This window comes from Anomaloglossus baeobatrachus, chromosome 2 (genome assembly GCF_048569485.1).
Source record: "Anomaloglossus baeobatrachus isolate aAnoBae1 chromosome 2, aAnoBae1.hap1, whole genome shotgun sequence".
NCBI classification, from domain to species: Eukaryota; Metazoa; Chordata; class Amphibia; order Anura; family Aromobatidae; genus Anomaloglossus; species Anomaloglossus baeobatrachus.
The window spans coordinates 741,915,940-741,939,966 of NC_134354.1; the positions used below are offsets into that span (position 1 = coordinate 741,915,940).

At 48.4% G+C, this 24,027-nt stretch overlaps 1 protein-coding gene across 2 annotated transcripts in view; it reads right to left on the reverse strand.

Annotated features, from left to right (window-relative positions):
- The window catches only part of RDX (radixin), a 257,192-nt gene that overhangs the window by 142,934 nt on the left and 90,231 nt on the right, over positions 1-24,027 (reverse strand). For both annotated transcript variants that reach the window (XM_075337425.1, XM_075337424.1), the window contains exons 5-6: positions 19,481-19,755; positions 5,941-6,024 (exon numbers count right to left, since the gene is read on the reverse strand). In XM_075337425.1, the coding sequence (XP_075193540.1) occupies positions 5,941-6,024; positions 19,481-19,755 (359 nt within the window). The remainder of the gene's footprint in view (positions 1-5,940; positions 6,025-19,480; positions 19,756-24,027) is intronic.

Genomic DNA, 24,027 nt, shown 5'->3' on the forward strand with positions numbered 1-24,027 from the left:
AACGTGCGCACCTTAGAAAGACGTGCTAGACGTTTCTGAAAAAAACACGGATAGTACCGAAACTTGCCCTTTAAGGGAGCTGAGCGACAAGCCCTTTTCTAACCCCGATTGCAGGAAGGAAAGAAACTTGGGCAATGCAAATGGCCAGGGAGACACTCCCTGAGCAGAGCACCAGGATAAGAAAATCTTCCACGTTCTGTGGTAGATCTTAGCCGAATTCGACTTTCTAGCTTGTCTCATTGTGGCAACGACTCCTTGAGACAATCCTGCAGATGCTAGGATCCAGGACTCAATGGCCACACAGTCAGGTTCAGGGCCGCAGAATTCTGATAGAAAAACGGCCCTTGGGACAGTAAGTCTGGTCGGTCTGGCAGTGACCACGGTCGACCGATCGTGAGATGCCACAGATCCGGATACCACGACCTCCTCGGCCAGTCTGGAGCGACGAGTATGACGCGGCTGCACTCGGATCTGATCTTGCGTAGCACTCTGGGCAAGAGCGCCAGAGGCGGAAACAAGTATGGGAGCTGAAACTGCGACCAATCTTGAACCAAGGCGTCTGCCGCCAGAGCTCTTTGATCGCGCGACCTCGCCATGAATGCCGGGACCTTGTTGTTGTGCCGGGATGCCATTAGGTCGACGTCCGGCACTCCCCAGCGGCGACAGATTTCCTGAAACACGTCCGGGTGAAGGGACCATTCCCCTGCGACCATGCCCTGGCGACTGAGGAAGTCTGCTTCCCAGTTTTCTACGCCTGGGATGTGAACCGCGGATATGGTGGATGCTCTGTCCTCCACCCACATTAGAATGCGCCGGACTTCTTGGAAGGCTTGCCGACTGCGCGTCCCTCCTTGGTGGTTGATGTATGCCACCACTGTGGAGTTGTCCGATTGGATTCGGATCTGCTTTCCTTCCAGCCACTGTTGGAAGGCCAGAAGAGCAAGATACACTGCCCTGATCTCCAGAACATTGATCTGAAGGGTGGACTCCTGCGGAGTCCACGTCCCCTGAGCCCTGTGGTGGAGAAAAACTGCTCCCCACCCTGACAGACTCGCATCTGTCGTGACTACTGCCCAGGATGGGGGCAGGAAGGATCTTCCCTGAGACAATGAGGTGGGAAGGAGCCACCATTGCAGAGAGTCCTCGGCCGTCAGGGAAAGGGAGACTTCCCGTCCAGGGAGGTTGACTGCCCATCCCATTGGCGGAGAATGTCCCATTGCCGTTGGCGCAGATGAAACTGCGCAAAGAGAACTGCCTCGATGGCTGCCACCATCTTCCTTAGGAAGTGCATGAGGCGCCTTAAGGGGTGCGACTGGCCTAGAAGGAGAGACTGCACCTCTGTCCGCAGTGAACGCTGCTGGTTCAGCGGAAGCTTCACTATGGCTGATAGAGTATGAAACTCCATGCCGAGATACGTTAGTGATTGAGTCGGAGACAGATTTGACCTTGCCAAATTGATGATCCACCCGAAAGTCTGGAGAGTCTCCAGCGTAACATTCAGGCTGCGTTGGCATGCCTCGAGGGAGGGTGCTTTGACGAGTAGATCGTCCAAGTACGGGATCACCGGGTGTCCCTGAGAGTGCAAGACTGCTACCACTGCTGCCATGACCTTGGTGAACACCCGTGGGGGTGTCGCCAGACTGAATGGCAGAGCTACGAACTGAAGATGTTCGTCTCCTATCACAAAACGTAGAAGACGTTGGTGCTCCGTAGCAATTGGCACGTGGAGATAGGCATCTTTGCTGTCTGTTGAGGCAAGGAAGTTTCCTCAAGACATTGAGGCAATGACGGATCGGAGGGATCCCATCCGGAACCGCCTGGCGTTCGCATGCTCGTTGAGCAGTTTCAGAACCAGAACAGGACGGAAGGAACCGTCCATTTTTGGAGCCACAAAGAGATTGGAGTACAAACCCTCGCCCTCGTTCCTGAGGGGGGACAGGGATCACCACTCCTTCTGCTCTTAGAGCGTCCACCACCTGCAGCAGGGCATCTGCTCGGTGGAGAGGTGGGGCCATTCTGAAGAATGGAGTCGGAGGACGAGAACAGAACACTGTCCTGTGCACGTGAGCACAATGTCCGTCACCCACCGGTCTGTGACCTGTGGCAGCTAAAGTCGCCAAAGGCGGGGGAGTCTGCCATCAACCGCGGATGCGGAGAGAGAGAGAGAGAGCTGAGAGTCCTGAGGAGACCGCCTTGGTAGCGGTTCCTCCGACTGCCTTCCTTGGGCGAGATTGAGCCCGGCCGGAATCTGCGCCCGTCTGAGGTTTTGTAGCCCTTTTGCACGAGGACAATTGGGACCTGCCGGAGCTTGGGAAGGACCGAAACCTCGACTGTACTTTTAGGACAGTATTAACAGGGTAAGCCGCAGTGCAGACATTGCGGGGTTACGGACGCCTCTGCGGTACAGATGTCCCTGCTCAAGGTCAGCTGCGCAAGAACAGCTGAAAAGGTTAGGTTGCCAATACGGCTGTGGATGCCGGAGCAACCGACACGCCGATAGCCTCCTAGACAGATTTCAACCAGAGTCCATCTGTCTGTGAATGGCATCTTTAAGTGATGCCCCATCTCCAGTGCAACTATGTCTCTAGATGCAAGCCTGGCGATTGGAGAATCCACCTTTGGACCCTGGGTCCAGCACTTGACCACGTCAGGGGGAAAGGGATAACGTGTATCCTAAAAACGTTTGGAGAAGACGCTTATCTGGTAAGCGTGGTATTCCTGGACTGCTTCTCTGAAGTCAGCGTGGCCAGAAAAATACTCAATATCTGCGTGAGATACTGAAAAGGAACTTCTCCTGTTCGTCTCCTATCTCCACTGGGGGAGCTGAGGGAGAAAGATCCAACCTTCCAGTGATGGACGGTATAGGATCCTTCCGTATGGCGTTACCACCCGGTGTATCCGGATTGAGAGCGATGTCAGTATCAAAACCCTGAAGAGCTGCCTTTTGGTCAAGTAGATTGCCCATGGGTGCAAGTCTCTATATTATGACTACTCCGTCCCTGTCCATGGACAGGGTTGACAGGAGGTTTCTTTGGCCACAACTAGTAGAGCCCCGGCAGACGAAGTGCTAGAGACCCCTGCAGACGACGTGCTACAGGGGAGCATGCACACAATGGGACGGTGTCATGAACAGCATCCCATGTAGGAAAAACAGCACTGAAATCTGTGTTGCTTTTTTGCCGCTGCCGACTAGCTATCTAGAAGTATATAGCCAAGATTGGTGACCGTACATTGCAATGTATAGCATACAGGCATAAAGTACAAAAGACCACTGCAGCACAAGCAATGCAAGCAGCATAGAAGCCTGTGCCCTGGCACCTCTGCTCTTCTGCTGCTGTAGACTAGTCATCTAGGGGAATATAGCCCAGAAGAGTGACCATACAGTGCGATGTATAGCATACAAGCACAAGTACAAATGCACACTGCAGCCCATGCAATACAAGCAGCATAGAAAAAAACCTGTGCCCCAGCACCCTTGGTTTTCTGCTGCTGTAGTCTAGCCATTCCAGGAGAATATAGCTAAGACTAGCGACTGTACAGTGCAATGTATAGCATATCAGCATAAACACAAATGAACACCTCAGTCGTGCAAAACAAGCAGCCTAGAAAGCCTGTGCCTTAGCACACCCTGCTTTCCTGCTGCTGATGTGTCGCTTGCAGTTAAAAACAACACATGTACACACTGCAGTTATATTGTGTTCAGCACTATGTGTGCCTCTTACCGCCCGCCTATAAGCGGGTGTATGATCGCCACCGTCCTGCCTTGGTGCTGAAAGTCCGATCTCGGTGCAGTAATGGCTGCCGGCTTCTTCCCCAGCTCGTGTGAGTAGGGGCGGGCCGTGGGCGTGCCCCCAAGGCAGAGCGGGAATCCGGCGTCCGACAGTGTGCAGTGAGAGGGCTGGAGCATGTAAATAAGGCTCCAGCCCTCGGCGCTGCTGATTGCTCAGCGCCTGTCCCCTTCCCTGAGTGACAGGGAGGGGGCGGGAACGAAGCGGCACTAGGCCGCAGAAGCCGGGGACTGGAGTTATAAGCGCCGCCGCCGTAAAAGCGCGGTCGGCGCCCAGTCCCCGGCGAACTACAAGTCCCAGCCGCGCCGCCGCTCCCGGAGCGTCCGGCGCGGTAGTTCCCCAAAACACAAAGTCACTCAGCAAAGCTGCAGTGACTGTAACCCTTTACTGTCCCCGGCGCACTAGCACACCCAGCAAGTCTGGAGTGTGCTGTGCCTGTGTGTACGGGGACACAGAGTACCTGTATGATGCAGGGCCATGTCCCTGAACGGTACTCCAGCTCCGTATCCAGCAGGTTCAAATGGGTCTGTGGATGGAGCCCGGCCTCAGAGCTTTGAGGCCGGCAGGATCCCACTTCCTCAGAGCCCCTCAGGGGGATGTGGAAGGAAAGCAGCATGTGGGCTCCAGCCTCCGTACCAGCAATAGGTACCTCAACCTTACAACACCATCCAGGGGTGAGAAGGGAGCATGCTGGGGACACTATATGTGTCCTCTTTTCTTCCATCCGAAATAGTCAGCAGCTACTGCTGACTAAAATCTGTGGAGCTATGCGTGGATGTCTGACCTCCTTCGCACACAAAGCTAAAACTGGAGAACCCGTGATACCACGGGGGTGTATAGCCAGAGGGGGAGGGGCCTTGCACTTTTAATGTAGTGCTTTGTGTGGCCTCCAGAGGGCAGTAGCTATACCCCAATCGTCTGGGTCTCCCAATAGAGCGCTGAAGAAAGGAATATCAATATCTCCAAAGATGAATTTGTAACCTTGATATTGTTGATATTTTTCAACAATTTTGGTTCTCAAGTCCTCAGACAGTTCTCTTCCTTTTCTGTTCTCCATGCTTAACTTGACACATACACACACAATGCAAAGATTGAGTCAACTTCTCCCCTTTTTATCTGATTTCAGGTGTCATTTTCATATTGCCCACACCTTTCACTTGCCACAGGTGAGTTTGAACAACCATCACATGCTTGAAACGAAAGTTGTTTACCCGCAATTTAGGCAAGGTGCCAACAATTTTGTCCGACCCACTATAGGGAAGTGTGTGAAATTATGTCAATTTGCCTTTTTTATTCCCTCTGATTTTCGGTGTTCTTCCAATACACACAAAGGAAAAACTGGTGTAAAACAAAACGTGTAATGGCAATAATATTCTGGGAGAAATACTTCAAGGGTTCCAACATTTTCGACCATGATTGTATGTATGATATAGCACTCTATCTGGCTATTATGTTTACACAGATACAGATATATTATTATACATACTTGAAAAAGAGTATTTCTGTTGCAAGAAGTCATTTTTGCATTTGTACTTTTTTTTTTTTTTTTTTAAATATTTATCAGTCCCTCAAACCAGCGCAGTGTTATGTCTGCTGGCCCGGATTCAAGCGATGTGTCACTTACTGAGCTGCTTAGTGTAGTTTTGATAAAATCATTGATTAATAAGCAGGAGATTATCATTACAGGACTACTTGAGGTGCTGCAGGCAGTCCAGCATATTCATGAGCTCTCTATAACTGCTAGATCTGCAGCAGAGAAAGCATTGATTTTATCAAAATGACAGCAAACAGCTCAGTAAGTGACACATCGCTGGATTCAGGGTCTGTCTCTACATTATGTTGCTCTCAGATGAGGGAGCAAAAACCTGGTGACAGATTCCCTTTTAAGAACTTTTTAGACAGGCTCACAATTGCCCGTTTGTTCCTATTGTTTGCCCGCTGCACAAGTTTTGTAGCTGGATCAGGTACGACGCCGGCTCCTGATCCTCGTTACACGTATATGAGGACTAACTGACTCCCTATATTGTTGATAAATGCTGACTGTGAGCAATTTATCTGCCCCCCTGTAAAAAAGGCCCATACAGGAAATCTTACATTTATAGAAATAATGTGCTGTGCACGCCCCGTAATGCCAGCTCTCGGCGTGTAGTACCTTAACATGCTCCTGTGCTCTTCGTGCCAGATCTGTATTCTTTCTTCCCATTGTTCTTTCGTTAATTTATGTTGTTCCAAAACCCTGACAAAAACAAAAGAAAATGATAAATGAGGAGGCTTGGATCAAAGTAAGAAATACTCGGAAAGTCGAATACTAGAGTTCAAATTTTGGGAATCAGTGACATGTTCTATGTAATACAATGTAATCTGTGCGTAGATTGTTCTGCTCCAGTGCTGCAAACAAGAAAGATACCGCCACCTGTTATCAGTGCAGGACGATAAACATCTTCCGTGATTGGTCTTTAGAATTTCAGAGCTACAATTACTTTTTCTTCCAAAGCAGCACTTCGGGTCAATGCATAGGTCTCTGAAAACCACAGCCCCTTTGCTTTTTATTGGAGGCATCTCCCAACCATAAGCTCATCCTAGGGTGTCTTACTGCTCAGAACCTCGGTTATTAGCTACAATCCTTGGTTTGGAGCGATTTTTCACTTTTATTGTTGTGTGTTTTTACAGATCAATGGTTATTAACATTTACAAGAGCAAATACAGTAGTTCAAAGTAATGTAGTTCTAAGAATGTGATAGTAATCTAAAGGTGGTTATTAGTGGAACACAGTCACAGTTAACAGTTGGATACTACAAGGATCAGTATTGGGCCCTCTTCTTTTTAACATTTATTAATGACCTTATAGGGGGCATTGAGTAAAATTTCAATATTTGCAAATACAGTTTCTAATGTAGTTCTAAGAACTGGCTCAGCGATAGGAATCTAAGGATGGTTATTAATGGAACACAGTCACGGTTAACAGTGGGGTACCATAGGGATCAGTATTGGGGCCTCTTTTAAACATTAATGACTTCGTAGGGGGCATTAAGAGTAGAATTTCAATATTTGCAAATGATACTAAACTATGCAAGGTAATTAATACAGAGGAGGATAATTTAATATTGCAGAGGGATTTGTACTTATTATGATCGCCCGCCTGGATTATTGCAACCTCTTGCTCTGTGGCCTCCCTTCTAACAGTCTCGCACCCCTACAATCTATTCTAAACTATGGTGCCCGGCTAATCCACTTGTCCCCCCGCATCTCCCCGACCTCTCTGCCAATCCCTTCACTGGCTTCCCATTACCCAACGACTCCAGTTTAAAACCCTAACCATGACCTACAAAGCCATCCACAACCTGTCTCCTCCCTACATCTCTGACCTAGTCTCCCGGTACTTACCTGCACGTAACCTTCGATCCTCACAAGATCACCTTCTCTACTCCCCTCTCATCTCCTCTTCCCACTATCGCATCCAAGATTTCTCCCGTGCCTCCCCCATACTCTGAAATGCTTTGCCTCAACACATCAGACTCTCACCTACCTTGACAAGCTTCAAAAGGAATCTGAAGACCCACCTCTTCCGACAAGCCTACAACCTGCAGTAACCCTCAGTCTGATACAGCGCACAATCAGCTCTACCCTCACCTACTGTATCCTCACCTATCCTGTAGACTGTGAGCCCTCGCGGGCAGGGACCTCTCTCCTCCTGTACCTGTCTGTGCTTTGTATTATTTATGATTATTGTACTTGTCCCTATTATGTATACCCCTTTCACATGTAAAGCGCCATGGAATTGATGGCGCTATAATAATAAATAATAATAATTTGTAGGTTTAAGGCTTGGGCTGAGAAGTGGCAATTGAAGTTTAATGTGGCTAAATGTAAGATCATGCACTAGGGTAGAGGAAATAAAATGTATAATTATGTACTCGTTTGTAAAACACTGGGTGAAACGGTCACTGAAAAAGACTTGGGTGTATGGGTGTACGGCAAACTCAACTTTACTGACCAGTGCAAAGCAGTTGTTACCAAGGATGATAAAATAATATGTAGCATGAAAAGAACATAGTTTTACCCCTATACAAGTCACTATCGCGGCCACACTTACAATACAGTGTACAAACAAAAGAATGCCGCAGCCTCTGCATGCGCCAAGATATCTGCAAACATTGAACATGGGAAATTTGAACTGCATTAGTGCTATATGGAATATATGTATAAAAATGTTCATTTGTAAATGTGTAAGTTTTTAGCCCAGGAGAGGCATGGTATAAGGCGAGGGTCCCATCAGAGAAAGGTGCGTCTCGTCATGGCTGATGGTGAATAAATTGGCCAATTAGTAAGAACCTTAGTACCTTCATTTTTATAAGATTATTCCATATAGCATTAATGAAGATCAAATGTTGGATATTCTACGTTTGCCTATATCTTCAGCTGTATTCTTTTGATTCTACAAAACGTGGTCAATCACAGCATTATTTGGGGTGAACACCTTTTCTGCAAATCGTGAGTGACTATTCAGAGAATAGTGGACTATTCACCTTGACTGTGGCACATGGACAAAAATATTGCATTTTGACTTAAACCTATTCGTTATAAGCTTTAAAAACGTGTAAGGTGGGCCGTGCACGCACATTAGCGGAGCCTGCTCCATAAGAATTGAGTGTCAGATGTGTTACACAGCCACCCAACAGTAACTGATGTGACTGGACATACCTCTGATTTGCTCAATTTAAAAACTCTAAGGCTACATGCGCACGCTGCAGTTTTTTCTGCACCCAAACTGCACCTTGTCCGAGAAGCCTGGAAATATCCCAAAAAACGCTTGTAATGTAGGTGCGCATTTGGTACGTTTTTGTCATTGCATTTTTTTAAAGGAGAAACAAAATGTGATAGGAAAGGATAATGGATAGATAGCTAGAATAGATGATAGACAGAAAAAATAGGAAGAATAGAATGGATAGATAAGAAGAACATATAGACTAGATAATAAAGAACAGAAAGAATACATAGAAAGAAATAATAGAATAGCTTGATAGAGGGATAGCCAGCTTGGTTAGCTTTTTTTTATTTTTTTGGGGAAAAAAAAAAAAAACAACATGGGGTCCCCCCCCCAATTTTCATATCCAGCACAGGAACAGCAGCAGCTGCAGGCTGCAACCCTCAGTTCTCTGCTATACCTTGGCTGGTTATGACAAATAGAGGGGATCCCACACTTTTTTTTAATTATTTGATTAAAAAAAAATGACGTGGGATCCCCTCATTTTTCTAATACCATCCAAGGTGCAGCAGACAACTGGGGGCTGATATTATTAGGGTGGGAAGGGTCATCATTATTTGGCCCTTTCCAGGCTAACAGTAGCCGCCCACAGCCTCCCCAGAAGTGGCGCATCCATAAGATGCGCCAATTCTGGCGCTGGACCCGGCTCTTCCCGTTGCCCTGGTGCGGTGGCAATCGGGGTAATAAGGAGTTAATGGCAGCAGCCCATAGCTGCCACTAAGCCCTAGGTTAGTGATGTCATACGTTTATGAGACACCCCACATGACTAATCTGTAAGTGAAAGTAAATAACCACAAACCGCCAAAAAAAATCCTTTATTTGAAATAAAATAAAAAGCCCCCTCTTTCACCACTTTATTAACCCCCAAAACATCTTCCAAGTCCAAAGTAATCCACACTAGGTCCCACAACGCTTCCAGCTCTGCTACATCCCTGCATACCGGGTGTTGCAGCAATGACGTCATGGCCGGGTTCACTGTGGTTCAGGAGCTACTGAAGTGAGTCGCGCTATCAACGGTGCCGTCATTCACGTGAGTCCTCCAGCTGTAGCTCACTTCAGCCGCGGCCTGATGTGCGCTCACGGGTGGAGGACTCGAGCTGTGACAGCAAAACACATGAGTGACGGCAGTGCCGATCGCGCTGCTGACTTCAGTCACTCGGGTGGTTTGCTGTGACAGCTGGAGGACAAAATGGAAAAATGAACCAGAATCCGGGGAGATCAGGGCTTTTTGCAATTTCTTCTATGCAAAGTTTTTTTTCAAGCTTGTGACATGACCTCAAAGTATAGCTGTCAAGTGTGGCAGCAGTCTCACAAAAAAAACAACAGCAGCTGTCTCTAGTGATTGCCATCAGCACCCTACACGGTGCCACAGAGGTGTGTAGATCGGTTCTGCCATGGTGGTGGGGGACTACTTAAGACCCCTTTGTCTGTGATGTTACGTCATCATGAAACTGACAGATATTGAATAAATGATCACAGGTTCAAGCTCCCTAAGGGGATTATTTAAAGGGAACCTGTCAGGTGCAACATGCTCTCAGCACCACGAGCAGTTCTGGGTGTATATTGCTAATCCCTGCCTAACTGTCCCTGTATACACTAGCATAAAAAAAAGTATTTCTAAAGATATCTTTCATCGTATGCTGAGGCCAAGGACTAGTCCAAAGGGCGTAATTTCCCCTGGCTAGTCGGGCCTTTAGCATGTTAGTACACCCCTGTGAGTGTGCTAACATGCTAATGATGCGCAGTGTCAGAGGATGGTGTCGCTCACTTCTCTGCTGCCATCGCATCAGAGTCCTGAATTTTGGCTCAGTGCGCATGATCCCAGGCTTTCAGTCATGTGCACTACATAGGTTTGAAGCCAGGACTCTGACATCAGGTGGTCACGTGCACTATAAAGCCAGGTGTACGCGTCCTGGCTTCAAACCCATGAAGGGCGCATGACCGAAAGCCTGGGATCATGCGCACTGAGCCAAAAGTCAGGACTCTGATGTGATGGCAGCAGAGAGGTGAGCGCGACCATCCTCTGACACTGCGCATCATTAGCATGTTAGTACACTCACAGGGGTGTGATTACATGTTAAGTGGGCCGACTAACTAAGGGAAGTAACGCCCTTGCGACTAGTCCCTCGCTCATTAGCATACGATAAAAAATCTTTAGAAATACTTTTTCTAAAGATCTCTTTATGTATACTACTAGATACAGGGACAGTTAGGCAGGGATTAGCAATATACACCCAGAAGTGCTCGTGGTTCTGGCTGCATAGTGTACTTGACAGGTTCCCTTTAATATCTAAACCCCATCTCAAAATGTGTCATTTTAAATCCTCCCACTCTTCCCCAAATGTAAAAAAATAAAAAATTACCATAACTTAATGCCACATGCAAAATTAGCAAAACTAATAAAAATAAAAGAATATTTCTCCCATAAGAAGAATGTTGAAATGGGGAAAAAAAAAATAAAAAAAAAATCGGAAATGCCAATATTGACATTTGTCCTGCAAAAAATAAGCTCTCGTACAGGTGGCTCGAAGAACAGTAAAAAAAAAGTTGCAACTCTTTTTACAAGGTGAGGAATAAACAAAAGTGCAAAAAAATAAATAAATTAAAAAAAAATAAAAATATAATAATAATAATAATAATAATAATAATAATAATAATTAGCTTGGTCTGTGTTAGAATATAGCCTGCACCTCTGTGGATAGGGGGCTGTGTCTTCATGGGGAGATGAAAGTTTTACCTGGAAAGGAGGCAAGGTTTACAGTATGTAGTAATGTGTGCAAGGTTAGGGCAAAAGAAATTAAAGAGGCACAAAATTTATCATCCAGCGGGAGTCACAGAGAAAGAAAAAACAATAAAAAAAACACAAATCTTTGTAACTGCTTTACACTCTGGAAACTACAAGATGGACCTGCATGGTAGAGCCCCACCCTTTCCGGATATCAGATCTACAGGTGATCTTGTTTAGGGATCTTGTGGATACTGGCCACAAGAAGAGGTGCTCCCTCACTAGTCGCTCCCTCCGCTATACCTCCAGCACGAATCCACATGGTCAGGCAGTACAGGACGTGTGCGCATCATCCTCCTGACAGCAATGGGTGCAATTCATTATTATGCCTTTAGAAGTCATTTTGAGGATTTGGAAATACAAGAGTCAAAATAGCTGGGCCAGGGCAATGTAACAGGAGCCTCAATATATAATAATAATAAAAAATAATAAATAAGCAAAAAAGTAACTATGCACAGCAGGGTGGGGAGCCTTACAGGCTGCAGGAATGGCTCCAGCCCTGTGAGCACAAGCTGTATTTAATATTGAGCGCCACCATGGCTCACAAGACGCTGGATTACGTCTAACACTGGCCAGTGCTTGCACCAGGATGTTCTTTGTGGGCAAAGTTAGCGCACTCTACACGCCATCCTGTGCAACATATATACAGCTGCCCCAGTGGTGCAACTACGTGACGTATATACAGCCATCCCAGTTGTGTCTCCTATGTGATGTATATGCAGCAGTCCAGGTTGTGGCTCCTATGTGATGTATATACTGCAGTCCCAGTGTCTCCTATGTGATGTATATACTGCAGTCCTAGTGTCTCCTATGTGATGTATATACTGCAGTCCCAGTGTCTCCAATGTGATGTATATACTGCAGTCTCAGTGTCTCCTATGTGATGTATATACTGCAGTCCCAGTGTCTCCTATGTGATGTATATACTGCAGTCTCAGTGTCTCCTATGTAATGTATATACTGCAGTCCTAGTGTCTCCAATGTGATGTATATACTGCAGTCTCAGTGTCTCCTATGTGATGTATATACTGCAGTCTCAGTGTCTCCTATGTAATGTATATACTGCAGTCCTAGTGTCTCCTATGTGATGTATATACTGCAGTCCCAGTGTCTCCAATGTGATGTATATACTGCAGTCTCAGTGTCTCCTATGTGATGTATATACTGCAGTCTCAGTGTCTCCTATGTAATGTATATACTGCAGTCCTAGTGTCTCCTATGTGATGTATATACTGCAGTCCCAGTGTCTCCAATGTGATGTATATACTGCAGTCTCAGTGTCTCCTATGTGATGTATATACTGCAGTCTCAGTGTCTCCTATGTAATGTATATACTGCAGTCTCAGAATCTCCTATGTGATGTAAATACTCCAGTCTCAGTGCCTCCTAAGCGATCTATACACAGAAGTCTCCTATGTGATGTATATTCAGCAGTGCCAGTTGTGTCTTCTATGTGATGTCTATACAGCAGTCTCAGTGTCGCTTATGTGATACATGTGCAGCCGGCAAAAGGTTCTCATCACAGATAGGGTTGGTGGATTTGTAAAGAAGGGAATTTTGTTTACTTACCGTAAATTCCTTTTCTTCTAGCTCCTATTGGGAGACCCAGACAATTGGGTGTATAGCTTCTGCCTCCGGAGGCCACACAAAGTATTACACTTTAAAAAGTGTAACCCCTCCCCTCTGCCTATACACCCTCCCGTGCATCACGGGCTCCTCAGTTTTGGTGCAAAAGCAGGAAGGAGGAAACTTATAAATTGGTCTAAGGTAAATTCAATCCGAAGGATGTTCGGAGAACTGAAAACCATGAACCAAAAGAAACGATTCAACATGAACAACATGTGTACACAAAAGAACAAACAGCCCGAAGGGAACAGGGGCGGGTGCTGGGTCTCCCAATAGGAGCTAGAAGAAAAGGAATTTACGGTAAGTAAACAAAATTCCCTTCTTCTTTGTCGCTCCATTGGGAGACCCAGACAATTGGGACGTCCAAAAGCAGTCCCTGGGTGGGTAAAAGAATACCTCAATAAAAAGAGCCGAAACGGCCCCCTCTTACAGGTGGGCAACCGCCGCCTGAAGGACTCGCCTACCTAGACTGGCGTCTGCCGAAGCATAGGTATGCACCTGATAGTGTTTCGTGAAAGTGTGCAGACTAGACCAGGTAGCTGCCTGACACACCTGCTGAGCCGTAGCCCGGTGCCGCAATGCCCAGGACGCACCCACGGCTCTGGTAGAATGGGCTTTCAGCCCCAAAGGAAGCGGAAGCCCAGAACGGTAGGCTTCAAGAATCGGTTCCTTGATCCACCGAGCCAAGGTTGACTTGGAAGCCTGCGAACCCTTACGCTGGCCAGCGACAAGGACAAAGAGCGCATCAGAACGGCGCAGGGGCGCCGTGCGAGACACGTAGAACCGAAGTGCTCTCACCAGATCTAATGAGTGCAAATCCTTTTCACATTGGTGAACTGGATTAGGGCAAAATGAAGGTAAGGAGATATCCTGATTGAGATGAAAAGGAGATACCACCTTAGGGAGAAATTCCGGAACAGGACGCAGAACCACCTTATCCTGGTGAAAAACCAGGAAGGGGGCTTTGCATGACAGCGCTGCCAGCTCCGACACTCTACGGAGCGATGTAACTGCCACTAGAAATGCCACCTTCTGCGAAAGACGTGATAACGTGATAAGACGCAGCGGCTCGAAAGGTGGTTTCTGAAGAGCCGTTAGCACCCTGTTAAGGTCCCAGGGTTCCAGCGGACGCTTGTAAGGTGGGACTATGTGGCAAACTCCCTGCAGGAACGTGCGGACCTGCGGAAGCCTGGCTAGACGCTTTTGAAAAAATACGGATAGCGCCGATACTTGTCCCTTGAGAGAGCCGAGAGACAAACCCTTGTCCATTCCGGATTGAAGGAATGAAAGAAAAGTGGGTAAGGCAAAAGGCCAGGGAGCAAAACCATTATCAGAGCACCAGGATAAGAAGATCCTCCAAGACCTGTGATAGATCTTGGCGGACGTTGGTTTCCTGGCCTGTCTCATGGTGGCAATGACATCTTGAGATAACCCTGAGGACGCTAGGAGCCAGGACTCAATGGCCACACAGTCAGGTTGAGGGCCACAGAATTCAGATGGAAAAACGGCCCTTGTGACAGCAAGTCTGGGCGGTCTGGGAGAGCCCACGGTTGACCCACCGTGAGATGCCACAGATCCGGGTACCACGACCGCCTCGGCCAATCTGGAGCGACGAGAATGGCGCGACGAAAGTCGGACCTGATTTTGCGCAACACTCTGGGCAGCATCGCCAGAGGAGGAAATACATAAGGCAGTCGAAACTGCGACCAATCCTGAACTAATGCGTCCGCCGCCAGACCTCTGTGATCTTGAGACCGTGCCATGAATGCCGGGACTTTGTTGTTGTGCCGTGACGCCATGAGATCGACATCCGGCGTTCCCCAGCGGCGACAGATCTCTGGAAACACGTCTGGGTGAAGAGACCATTCCCCCGCATCCATGCCCTGACGACTGAGAAAGTCTGCTTCCCAGTTTTCTACGCCCGGGATGTGAACTGCGGAGATGGTGGAGGCTGTGGCCTCCGCCCACAGCAGAATCCGCCGGACTTCCTGGAAGGCTTGACGGCTGCGCGTGCCGCCCTGGTGGTTGATGTACGCGACCGCCGTGGCGTTGTCCGACTGTATGAGGATCTGCCTGCCCTCCAGCCACCGATGGAACGCCTTTAGGGCTAGATACACTGCCCTTATCTCCAGAACATTGATCTGAAGGGAGGACTCTGTCGGAGTCTAGGTTCCCTGAGCCCTGTGGTGGAGAAAAACCGCTCCCCACCCTGACAGACTCGCGTCCGTCGTGACTACAGCCCAGGATGGGGGCAGGAAGGATTTTCCCTGCGACAGAGAAGTGGGAAGAAGCCACCACTGAAGAGAGGTTTTGGCTGCAAGGGAAAGAGAGACGTTCCTGTCGAGGGACGTCGACCTCCTGTCCCATTTGCGGAGAATGTCCCATTGGAGTGGGCGCAGATGAAACTGCGCGAAGGGGACTGCCTCCATTGCTGCCACCATCTTCCCCAGGAAGTGCATGAGGCGCCTCAAGGGGTGTGACTGGCCCCGAAGAGATTGCACCCCTGTCTGCAGCGAAAGCTGTTTGTCCAGCGGTAGCTTGACTATCGCTGAGAGAGTATGAAACTCCATCCCGAGGTAAGTCAGTGATTGGGTCGGTGTCAACTTGGACTTTGGGAAGTTGATGATCCACCCGAACCGCTGGAGAGTCTCCAGAGCGACGGTCAGGCTGTGTTGACACGCCACCCGGGAGGTGGCTAGGAGATCGTCTAAGTAAGGGATCACCGAGTGGCCCTGAGAGTGTAGGACCGCCACAACGGATGCCATGACCTTGGTGAAGACCCGTGGGGCTGTCGCCAGGCCGAAAGGCAGTGCCACGAACTGAAGGTGCTCGTCCCCGATGGCGAAACGCAGGAAGCGTTGATGCTCGGGTGCGATCGGCACATGGAGATAAGCATCCTTGATGTCGATTGATGCTAGGAAGTCTCCTTGTGACATCGAAGCGATGACCGAGCGGAGAGATTCCATCCGAAACCTTCTGGTGCTCACATGCCTGTTGAGCAGTTTGAGGTCCAGAACGGGACGGAATGATCCGTCCTTCTTTGGCACCACGAACAAGCTGGAGTAGAAACCGTGACCATGTTCCTGAGGGGGAACGGGAATCACCACTCCTTCTGACTTCAGGACGCCTACAGCCTGAAAAAGTGCGCCGGCCCGAGATGGGGGCGGAGATGTTCTGAAGAAACGAGTCGGAGGACGAGAGCTGAACTCTATCCTGTAACCGTGAGACAGAATGTCTCTCACCCATCGGTCTTGGACATGTGGCCACCAGGCGTCGCAAAAGCGGGAGAGCCTGCCACCGACCGAGGATGCGGTTTGGGGAGGCCGAAAGTCATGAGGCCGCCTTGGAGGCAGTGCCTCCGGCGGTTTTTTGGGGACGTGACTTAGACCGCCACGCATAAGAGTTCCTCTGGCCCTTCTCTGGCCTGTTGGACGAGGAGGATTGGGACTTGGCTGAGGGCCGAAAGGACCGAAACCTCGATTGTATTTTCCGTTGCTGAGGTCTCTTCGGTTTGGACTGGGGTAAGGACGAGTCCTTTCCCTTGGATTCCTTAATAATTTCATCCAATCGCTCGCCAAACAATCGGTCGCCAGAAAACAGCAAACCGGTTAAGAACTTCTTGGAAGCAGAGTCTGCCTTCCATTCGCGTAGCCACATGGCCCTGCGGACTGCCACCGAATTAGCGGATGCTACCGCTGTACGGCTAGCAGAGTCCAGGACGGCGTTCATGGCGTAGGACGAAAATACCGACGCCTGAGAAGTCAAAGACGCAACTTGCGGAGCAGAGGTACGTGTGACCGCATTAATCTCAGACAGACAAGCTGAGATAGCTTGGAGTGCCCACACGGCTGCAAAAGCCGGGGCAAAAGACGCGCCCGTGGCCTCATAGATGGATTTCACCAGGAGCTCTATCTGCCTGTCAGTGGCATCCTTGAGCGATGAGCCATCTGCAAGTGATACTACAGATCTAGCCGCCAGTCTAGAGACTGGAGGATCCACCTTGGGACAATGAGCCCAACCCTTAACTACGTCAGAGGGGAAGGGGTAACGTGTGTCATTAAGGCGCTTAGTAAAGCGCTTGTCCGGAAATGCTCTGTGCTTCTGGACAGCATCTCTGAAGTTAGAGTGATCGAAAAACGCACTCCGTGTACGTTTGGGAAATCTAAACTGGTGTTTCTCCTGCTGCGAAGCCGACTCCTCTATAGGTGGAGTTGGGGGAGAAAGATCTAGCACCTGGTTGATGGACGCTATAAGGTCATTTACTATGGCGTCCCCTTCAGGTGTATCAAGATTGAGAGCAACGTCAGGGTCAGAGCCCTGAGCTGCGACGTCCGCCTCATCCTCCAGAGAGTCCTCGAGCTAAGACCCCGAGCAGCGTGAGGAAGTCGGGGAAAATTCCCAGCGAGCCCGCTTAGCCGGTCTGGGACTATGGTCCGTGCCGGAGTCCTCCACGTGAGACCTAGGGGGCCACCCCGGGAGCACGCTGCGGCGCAGACCGAGAGGGGCCTGGAGGCGATGATCCAACAGTGCCCGGGGCCTGTGTAAGGACCGATCTGGACTGCAAGGCTTCTAGTAGCTTGGCAGACCATTTGTCCATAGACTGAGCCATGGATTGTGAAAGTGACTCAGAGTTTCTCAGCAAAAACTGCAAACTCTGTCCCTGCCACCTGGACAGGGGAAGCAGACGGGTCTGCCTGAGCCGAGGGTCCCACTAGTGCCCGAGGCTCCGGCTGAGCAAGTGCAACAGGGGCCGAACATTGTTCACAGTGAGGGTAGGTGGAACCTGCAGGTAACATAGCCGCACAAGAGGTACAGGTTGCAAAATAACCCTTTGCCTTAGCGCCCTTGCTCCTTGTGGACGACATGCTGTTGTCTCCTAGGAGAGTGATCACTGAGGGTATATAGCCAAAAGCAAAACAACTCGGCCGAACAGAGAAAATATTGCAATATATATATATATATATATATATATATATATATATATATATATATATATATATATATATATATATATATATATATATATATATATATATATATATATATATACACATATACATATACACACACACACACACACACACTTCGGCACCCTAGGGGTGTGTGTCCACCAGATTTCCTGCCTTGGGTCTCCCGGAGCTGCAGAGCTCGTTCCTGAAATCCTCCACCGGCAGAATATGTTGTAAAAATGGCTGCCGGAGCTCTCAGGGGAGGAGGGAGCCGTGGGCGGCGACTAGTAAAGTGCAGGAATCTGGTGCCCCACAGTGATCAGTGAGGGGGGGGGGAGGAAACCTAAAGTATGCTCCAGCCCTCACTGCCGACGTCAGGTCGACCGTCCCGCCCTTACCCCTGACTGGCAGGCCCGGGGGCGGGAGTTATGGTACTAGGCCGCATGAAGCCGGGGACTAAATTTAATACCGCAGCCGACAAACAGGCGCGGTCGGCGCGGAAGTACCGGTCGTCACAAAACCAGCAGCAGCTGCAGCGTCTGTGAAATGAGCGCTCCATGCACCGTCCCCATGGGGACACAGAGTACCTTTAGATGCAGGGCCCTGTCCCTGATGATACAAGTCTCCTGTCCGGCAGATTCCCACAGGGGCTGCGGAGGGAGCCCGGTCCCAGTGAATGGATGACCGGTTAGGATCCCACTTCTCCCAGAGCCTCTAAGGGATGGTAAAGGAAAACGGCATGTGGCTCCAGCCTCTGTACCCGCAATGGGTACCTCAACCTTAACAGCACCGCCGACTTAGTGGGGTGAGAAGGGAGCATGCCGGGGGCCCTGTGGGGGCCCCCTTTTCTTCCAACCGATAAAATCAGCAGCTGCTGCTGACTAAAATGGGAGCATGAGTGGATGTGTGCCTCCTTCCACACAAAGCATAAACTGAGGAGCCCGTGATGCACGGGAGGGTGTATAGGCAGAGGGGAGGGGTTACACTTTTAAAGTGTAATACTTTGTGTGGCCTCCGGAGGCAGAAGCTATACACCCAATTGTCTGGGTCTCCCAATGGAGCGACAAAGAAAGTAACAAAATAAATCAAAACCTCAACTGCTGTCCCCCTTGTGGATCTAGAACATGTTGCTCTGCACAGCATAAAAAAACCTGGATGAATATAGTGGCCATCTCTTCTGGCGTCCAGGACAGCAGCAGAATATAAATTCTTTTATTACACATTGACTCCCCCTGTACATGCTCTTTTCGCCAGGACAATACCTTTGAAGGGAAAAAAGTAAAGAATGATATAGGACAAATGGGAGTGACTCACCGTCAGCTGAACTGGTTCACAATGGCACAATGAAATCTGTGCTAGTTACCTGGAGCCATTGTCTGCAGGCTTGGAGAAAAAGAATTACAAATCCCTTTTTTTCACCAAACCAGAATATGTAGTTGCAGATTGCATTCTCGGAAAACACGAAAATTAATACCCCAGAACAAGAGAAATGCCAGCCAGGCCTCTCCATTCATTACGTTATTAGATGGAAGCCGCATTATGTCGGTTCGCGCTTCCCCTTACTTACCGCTGAGGCAGCAGGCGGTCATTGGCCAGGTAACCCGGCTTGTGGACGTCTTTGCTGTAGTCTCCATACTTGGCCTGCACGGCATAGGACGCCAGCAGGACGGCCGTCTCGGGGGGACAGTAGATTTCATCATTTAATATGGCTTCTTTAACTTGCAGGAAGAAGAGTCTCTGGGTAATCTCCTGGATTAACTCTTCGGAGACGTCTTCTGGGAAAAACTTTGCTCGGAACTTGAACTGCAGAGGATTCTCTTTCCGGACGTCCTGCTGAGTCACCTGAAAATTGAGGGAATTTATAATAAATGTTCGTGTGTGAAGGGATCTGATCAGGAGCTTAGCACAGAGCTGTCAAACTAACTACTATTCTCTTTGTTAGCAAGCCTATGGGCTAGGCTGAAGGGTTTCCTAAAAAGCAAATCTGTCACAAGGGTTATTGCTCCCATATTTGGGTCACGAACTCCCAAACTACAACGCTGAGTCACTGACTTCTCAAGTTTCATAAAATCCTAATTGAAAAGCTGCAGTGCAAGAATGAGCTAAGAGTCCAGACGGGCTGTGGAGTCCTCAGTATTCATGAGCAGAAGGCTAGCCCCGCCCATCTCCAGTCACAGTAATAGGCAGGGGCCACACGGGGACTACTGCGATTCTCGTCTGACACTCGGCACAACAGGAGCCGAGTGTCATTGCGAATGAGGTCCAATCATGCGATAGGCTTGGCTCTGAGGAGGGGAGCGGGCCCGGCTCTGAGGAGGGGAGCGGGCCCGGCTCTGAGGAGGGGAGCGGGCCCGGCTCTGAGGAGGGGAGCGGGCCCGGCTCTGAGGAGGGGAGCGGGCCCGGCTCTGAGGAGGGGAGCGGGCCCGGCTCTGAGGAGGGGAGCGGGCCCGGCTCTGAGGAGGGGAGCGGGCCCGGCTCTGAGGAGGGGAGCGGGCCCGGCTCTGAGGAGGGGAGCGGGCCCGGCTCTGAGGAGGGGAGCGGGCCCGGCTCTGAGGAGGGGGCGGGCCCGGCTTATCTCCCTCTCTCCTCCGTTGCCGGCTATTGCCATTCTCGCTCTGCACTCGTAGACACTGGTGTAATGCGAGTGCAGTGCGATGTTTCTCTCGCCCCATAGACTTGAATGGGTGCGAGAGACAGAGGATCGCATTGCACCAGCAGCATGGTGCGACTGTTCTCTCGATCCGATTAGGGCTGAGACAGGTGCTGACACGTCCGAGTTGAATGCGACGTTTTATCGCATTCCACTAGCTCCGATTTTCATGCCGTGTGGCTTAGGTCATAGGGTGAAAGACACCAATCACCAGCTGGAGGGGAGGGATCAGCCCAATGCTCAGGATTATGAAGAGTCATTTCTAAAATTGCAGGGTGTGCAAGAAGTATTCCCCCGCTACCCTCAGATAGGACAATATACTGTATGTGTATATAGTTTATATGTGGTATAGATTGTTGCAAAAGCAAGTGAAGAAATGCTGGTTATCTATATCCATTTATGGATGGAGACGGTCATTCATGTACATAAAGATTTGTGCATCGCAATTAAGCTGTGCAAAGTAAGTGCCCTTTCTTCCCATTTTATGCAGACATCTGTGTGGCGCAGGAGGCTGTATATGCCAGGGCTCAGACCGCTCTGGCTGTCTCCATTAGATCTGATAGATGCACTCATTTCCTGACTAGTAAAATTACCAACAGAGGAATGAGTGCGGCCATAAACATCCACCTAAGTGCGGATGACTGGCTGTCAGCAAGGTGCCAATCCTGCCCGCCCAGACCCCAACAGACAAGAGACCGCCCGGTTACAGAGAACGCATTGCCCAACCACTACTTATCAGGGGTTTCCCAGGGCAGGTTCCTGGTAACTAGCAAAGGGTGAAATTACACAGAAGAGATAACAGAAAGCACAGAACGTTTTGCAGAATTTAGCCTTGCTTGCATAGGATACAGAAAGTTTATCCAGAGGCTTCTAAATGCCCCTTTACATGAAGGACCTCAAAAATGGCTCAACTTAGCAGGGCATGGGCCGTACAGGGCTTTTTGTTGCTTTTTTTCTGCACTAAAAACAGAGTGTTGGAAAGAAAAATGATAGGTACATCTCACATTTTTTTTATGCATTCATTTGGGTACAAAAAAAAAAAAAAATGCAGCAACAATGTTGATAGAAAAACACGGCTCAGGCACCATTAAGAAAAGTCAGACAGCCGGATGCTAGCAGTACACAGCCGCACCCTGGTGCCTGACCTGCTGTCACCACCTCCCGCTAATTACAGAGTGCAGAGAGCAGCAGTCACATCCTCGCCAGCTGCTGCGCTCTGCACAGTAAACAGCAGTGAGTGGTGACAGAGGGAAAGCTCATAGCTGCAAAAAAAAAAAAAAAAAAAAGAAAGAAAAAAATGGCAATCTCAATTGCACGCTCTATCAGAAATTGCAACATCTGTGGCATTGTGCTGTGTGATAAAAATGCACATTTTAGAGTGGCTTTTTATTGTGGCCAGCCTAAGGGTACCTTCACACTTAGCGATGCAGCAGCGATCCGACCAGCGATCTGACCTGGTCAGGATCGCTGCTGCATCGCTACATGGTCGCTGGTGAGCTGTCAAACAGGCAGATCTCACCAGCGACCAGTGAACAGCCTCCAGCCAGCAGCGACGTGCAAGCGACGCTGCGCTTGCACGGAGCCGCCGTCTGGAAGCTGCGGAGACTGGTAACTAAGGTAAACATCGGGTATGGTTACCCGATGTTTACATTAGTTACCAGCGCACACCGCTTAGCTGTGTGTGCAGGGAGCAGGAGCCGCGCACACTGAGCGCTGGCTCCTTGCTCTCCTAGCTGCTGTACACATCGGGTTAATTAACCCGATGTGTACAGCAGCTACATGTGCAGAGAGCCGGAGCCGGCAGCACAGGCAGCGTGAGAGCTGCAGAGGCTGGTAACTAAGGTAAATATCGGGTAACCACCTTGGTTACCCGATGTTTATCTTGGTTACAAGCTTACCTCAGCTGTCAGACGCCGGCTCCTGCTCCCTGCTCGCTTCATTTGTCGCTCTCTTGCTGTCACACACAGCGATCTGTGTGTCACAGCGGGAGAGCGCCTTTGAAGAAAACGAACCAGGGCTGTGTGTAACGAGCAGCGATCTCGCAGCAGGGGCCAGATCGCTGCTCAGTGTCACACACAACGAGATCGCTAATGAGGTCACTGCTGCGTCACAAAAAGCGTGACTCAGCAGCGATCTCGGCAGCGAGCTCGCTGTGTGTGAAGCACCCCTAAGGCACACCTGTGCAATAATCCTGCTGTCTAATCAGCATCTTGATATGTCACACCTGTGAGGATGATTAGCTCGGCCAAGGAGAAGCACTCACTAACACAGATTTAGACAAATTTGTGAATATTTTACAGAAAAATGCCTTTTGTGCACATAGAAAAAAAAAGTCTTAGAAATTTGAGTTCAGCTCATGAAAAAAGGGAACAAAAAACCAAATGTTACATATATAATAAAAAAAAATTATATATATATATATATATATATATATATATATATTCTATCCAAAAAATACGGTGTTTTGCTCCTTCTGCAGCCAGTTGTCTTACAGCCAGATACAGGATTGCACTTTTTCTATATTCCTCAGTGAGCAATGTAAAACAAAAATGTCCAAAGAGGGGATAAAAGGGAAGAGTGGCTGCTTGTTTTGTTTTTAGGTTTGTTTTCGTGTGTGTGTGTGTGTGTGTGTGTGTGTGTGTGTGTGTGTGTGTGTGTGTGTGTGTATGTATGTATGTATGTATGTATGTATGTATGTATGTATATATATGTATATATATATATATATATATATATATATATATATATATATATATATATATATATATATATATATATATATATATATATATATATATATATATATATATATATATATATATATATATATATATATATATATATATATATATATATATAGAAATTTTCATCTACACAGGAATTCTTTTCTTTATCTTCTTCTGTATATTATGCAGTACTGTGAATGGTGTCATTCAAAACTACTACTTGGCCTACATACAATAAGTCGTATTATGGCTATGCGGACAGAAACAAGTAAAGTTATGCCTTTGGAAGAATGCCATGAACATGAGTAAGGAAAATGAAGAAAAAAAAAAAAAAAGACAAGGCCATAAGGGGCTAGAGTTTCTTTTTAACCCCTTTTGGACTTCCCCCTATGTTGCAGATAAGTAAAGAATTAAAAACAAGAAAACAAACCTAAAAACAAAACAAGCAGCCACTCTTCCCTTTATCCCCTCTTTGAACATTTTTGTTTTACATTGCACACTGAGGAATATAAAAAAAGTGCAATCCTGTATCTGGCTGTAAGACAACTGGCTGCAGAAGGAGCAAAACACCGTATTTTTGGACCATGAGACGCACCCTTGTTTTAGAGGAGGAAAATAAAATTTTAAGCAAAAAATGTGGTCATGACACACTGTAATGGGGCCCTCGCTGCTGCTGACACTTATGGTGGTAATGTCCCCAAAACTCTCTACTAGGGTACCCCATCCTGGTAATGATCC